Here is a 2,481-nt window from a genome sequence, read left to right on the forward strand (position 1 = left end):
CCCCCCCGCCCCCTGGCCGCCCCACCCCCCCCCCCCCGCCACAGCAGAGAGAAGAGACTTACAGCTGCCAGTTTCCAGAAGAAGAACACGGAGACAAAGCACCAGAAGAAAAGCCTTGCTATTTCCACCCTCAGAGTCTACAATGAAAAGAGATAAATTGCCATGTGCTGTGAGAGTGGGGAGCTGAGCTCAGCTTTCCAAAAAAAAGAAGGGAGGGGCTGGGTGCGTAAAGCATCATTATATACATAGCAATAAGGAATGGGTTTGGGGGGAGTTTCCCTTTGTTTCTTCTCAACAAACCTAGCATTTAGAAACAGAAAAACTGCTAAGTCGGGCTGACATTCGGTTCAGCTGCATTGCATTACTGCAAGTTTCCTGGGTTGTTGGAGTTTTTTTTTCATTGATGCTCTTTTCAACTTTGTCTGGGACCAGGGGCCCTTCTTGTCATTATTCCCCTTTGCATCTTCTGCACGTGTCTCCGTGGTGCTCCCACAGATTGATACGCGCGTAGAAGGCTGGCGTCCCGCCATCGGTCCCTTCAGTGCTACGGGAGATACAGTAGTACCTGTCGGGCACTCTCACAGCTTTCACAGGCTATCCGTATTTCCAGCTATTTATCCTCTCCTATAACTCAGCAATCCTTGGTACCTGGAATACTGAATTACAAAAGGGAGACTTCTGAACGGCTCAAATGAGGATCACGCTGTCTAGAGGAAGGCATTTGGTTTGATGCTCTCTTCTCACCTAGTTTGTAGAGTAGGGAAAGACAGTGGAAAGCAGAGAAAAGCCCGACGTGTTCTTGATGCTTTTTCTCCCCACCCCGGAACAAGAAGCAGAGCGTCTGCTGGTGTATACCGGCATAGCTCCAGTGACTTGATCATCAGCTGAAAGTTGTTCTCCTTACTGAAAATTGTACCATGGAGGATTTTTTTGTGTGTGTTAGATTAGTGCTCCTCCAGTTTCATGGAGCTCTAACACGGCTAGAATTAATTGTTTTGCCTGAATTTAAAGGGGCAGGGTTTCAGCTGGAGTTGGTTGCTTTCTGTGAATTGACACTGATTTCAAATAAGAATATAGCCTCTGGCTTTAACTAGTTAAAACTCGTATGTCTTTTTTAATATAATTATCTTTGTGTTACGTGACTGCAGTAATAGATTCAAAGCTCTGGATGCCTTCTGGTTTGGCCTTCTGGTGAAAGCTGCTTGGAGTAGACTCTTTTATGACCGAATCAGCTCTGGGCAAAAATGAGTTTTGACTCAGCCTTCACATGAAGGGTTATAAATATCTCACAGTACAGCCATTACATCAGCTTCCTCAGGATTTCTTACAGATAATGTAAACAGTACAGGGCTTCTAAATTAAATCCTAACAGAATAATGAAATTTCGGTTAATCACCTTACTAAATACTCGGAGGGGATTATTCCAAGTCTGAATGATACGCTGTTTTAAGTAGGGCTCTGTGAAATTACAATAGCTGCAGAGCAGAAGTTATTGCCTCCACAGATGTGTGTTGCAAAAGCACTTGAACAGAGAATCCTAGGAAGTGGGACAGGTTATTACCTTGGTAAGCCAGTCACGTAGCCCCTGTGCTCCAAGGCAGGCTTGGTGAGCCTGGGTAATGATCTACCTGTTAGACTTTCATTCAGGTGACTCCATGACCTCTCTAGGCAAGCCATTCTAGTGACTGATCTCAAATCAGAGGAGGAGAGTGATTTTGTTAGTTAAAATTTATATTATCCATTATGATTATGAGGAAGAATTGACTCTTCAGCGTCTTTTTAAGCATTCATAAACTATCATCTCTGCTTGATTGCTCTGGGCTCTTCTCCCACTTCACAGGCTGTGGTTTCTGGACCTCTTAGCTTCTCTCTCTAAGCTCTTTCCAGTTGGTCTTTCTTGACACCTTCTCTGGAGGAGGTCTTGGCAAGCTTGAATAAAGCTGAAGGATTAATTTTATTATTTGTGGACATGGTTTTATTGCTGAACATTTCTTCAGTGATTATGTCAAGAGGAGTTATCCTGTCTTTTTGTTTTGGGGTGGGTTTTTTTGGTGCATTATAGAATCTTATCATAGAATCACAGAATGGTTTGGCTAGTCTAAATACCCCCCTTTAGTTTAAGGCCATTCCCCCTTGTCCTGTTGCAGCAGGCCCCCTCGTGGGCAGGGACATCTTCAACTAGATCAGGTTGCTCAGGGGCCCGTCTAACCTGACCTGGAATGTTTCCAGGGATGGGGCATCCACCACCTCTCTGGGCAACCTGGGCCAGTGCTTCACCACCCTCAGCGTAAAACATTTCTTCCTTACATCTAGTCTAAATCTACCCCCCTTTAGTTTAAGGCCATTCCCCCTTGTCCTGTTGCAGCAGGCCCTGCTAAAAAGTTTGCCGCCATGTTTTTTGTAAGCCCCCTTTAAGTACTGACAGGCTGCAAGAAGGTCTCCCCGAAGCCTTCTCTTCTCCAGGCTGAACAACCCCAACTC

At 45.2% G+C, this 2,481-nt stretch overlaps 1 protein-coding gene across 1 annotated transcript in view; it reads left to right on the forward strand.

Annotated features, from left to right (window-relative positions):
- The window catches only part of TNFRSF18 (TNF receptor superfamily member 18), a 5,633-nt gene extending 5,487 nt beyond the window's left edge, over window positions 1–146 (forward strand). Inside the window, exon 7 of the mRNA XM_009274240.1 lies at window positions 28–146. Within this exon, the coding sequence (XP_009272515.1) occupies window positions 28–146 (119 nt within the window). The remainder of the gene's footprint in view (window positions 1–27) is intronic.
- The last annotated feature ends 2,335 nt before the right edge of the window (window positions 147–2,481 follow it).

Source organism: Aptenodytes forsteri, unplaced genomic scaffold, assembly GCF_000699145.1.
Source record: "Aptenodytes forsteri isolate BGI_AS27 unplaced genomic scaffold, ASM69914v1 Scaffold16, whole genome shotgun sequence".
NCBI lineage: Eukaryota > Metazoa > Chordata > Aves > Sphenisciformes > Spheniscidae > Aptenodytes > Aptenodytes forsteri.